The sequence below is a fragment of the Adelges cooleyi genome, unplaced genomic scaffold, assembly GCF_023614345.1.
Source record: "Adelges cooleyi isolate 19-005CV unplaced genomic scaffold, UGA_ACOO_1.1 ACOO_flye_CR_arks_rails_tigmint_CR_PRNA_247, whole genome shotgun sequence".
Classification (NCBI taxonomy): domain Eukaryota; kingdom Metazoa; phylum Arthropoda; class Insecta; order Hemiptera; family Adelgidae; genus Adelges; species Adelges cooleyi.
Genome location: NW_026095912.1, coordinates 13846899 through 13848359, shown reverse-complemented (window position 1 = coordinate 13848359; position 1461 = coordinate 13846899). Strand labels below are relative to the sequence as shown.

The window sequence follows — 1461 nt, the reverse complement described above, 5'->3', positions numbered from 1 at the left end:
TCGGCTGGGTGACTTAGAAGATATTGTTGCTTCGGATACAAAAAATAAAAATAAAAACTTCTCAGCTCTACACTGAAGCTAACAAATGTGTTTTAATCTAATAATCTATAATGTCTATTATGTAAACACTAAATACCAATTGGCAAACACATGAAAAATATGTACTTAAGTGCAAGTGAATAATCACATACTTTAATTACATTTACAATATACTAACACCTATCATCTAGGTATGCAATAAGCTATCTATAATAACTATCTCATAAAAAACTTAGCTTATATTAAAGGAAAAATTAAAGTAAGTTAGTTAAATAATTATGTGCGATACCGGGAAAAGACGTGGGCTAAAACAGCATGAGATGAGAATAGACTAAATCTATTTTAATTATTTTCCAAAAAATCCAAACACGCTTCTTGTAAGTATCTCATCCTCAGTTGAGAAGCTCCAGCTAAAATATTCTAAAATAATATTATAAATTAATTAAAATTCTTGAACGACAAAAAAAAAAAAAAAATTAACAAACAAGTAATTTACATCAACATTATCACGGGTTAAGTTTACTTCAATGGTATACATGTAATTAACTATATGTTCCAGCGATTCAGCGCTTATATTTTTTAAAAGCAATCTTCTTTCGCCATTCGACATAGCAATTTCTTCAATTAAAGGGCTCATTGAAGCCATCACGAGCCAATGACCCCATACTTGTTCACCGTTATTGTTAACCAATGCGAAATCCAATAATTTCTTGTTCCTAAAACAATAATAAACCTAACGTTAATATTGTTATACATTACAAGGCAGAACTACTAAAATTGAACAAAGTGTGCGCGATGAAAAAAAAATAATATAATACAACCATACACAAAACAAAATCGTTTATAAACAAAAGCAGCTAGGCGTTAGGTAAGTACAGCATTGTGCATACTTGCGCATTTCGTTCATTTGGCGAAATCTTTCAGTAAAACCCGCTTGTGGCCTCGTGTTATCCATGGCTAAGACGAGTGATTTACAAAAAAAAAAAAAAGAGAAAACAACAAACTTCAATAGATTATGAAAACATATCAGTTAAATATTAACTTCACGAGTATCTTAAAATGCGTCGTATGCGGCCGCCGCGATATTACAAATAACAAATGAATTCTTATATTATGATTTCAATTTTTTAAAAATAACATTAATGTGGTTTGTGCACGCGAACGTTGTAATAATATTATTACAGTAAGGACGCCGAACTGCGCTATCGTTTATCATAAAGAAGCCAAACTTTCTTCGAAGCATCCGCCAGTTGCGCTGCCGGGACTAATCGATAGTACGATGGCAATCTATTATATATATATATATATATATATATATTGTAATGGCACAGCTGATCTGAGCAGGCCAAGTTTCGGCGCAATGCCAGTGTACCTTTACACGAACCAATTTCCCCGGTTTTTCTGACTCTCATAATATATCCC

The 1461-nt window shown here is 32.0% G+C and overlaps 1 protein-coding gene across 1 annotated transcript; it reads right to left on the bottom strand.

Annotated features, from left to right (window-relative positions):
- Nucleotides 1-333: 333 nt before the first annotated feature.
- Nucleotides 334-1000, bottom strand: LOC126837065 (ring canal kelch protein-like). The gene is made up of 3 exons (XM_050570806.1): nt 930-1000; nt 536-755; nt 334-459 (listed from the first exon to the last, which is right to left on the bottom strand). Exons 1-3 carry the CDS (start codon nt 992-994, stop codon nt 382-384), a joined length of 363 nt encoding a protein of 120 aa, XP_050426763.1. The 5' UTR covers nt 995-1000; the 3' UTR covers nt 334-381.
- Nucleotides 1001-1461: the final 461 nt, after the last annotated feature.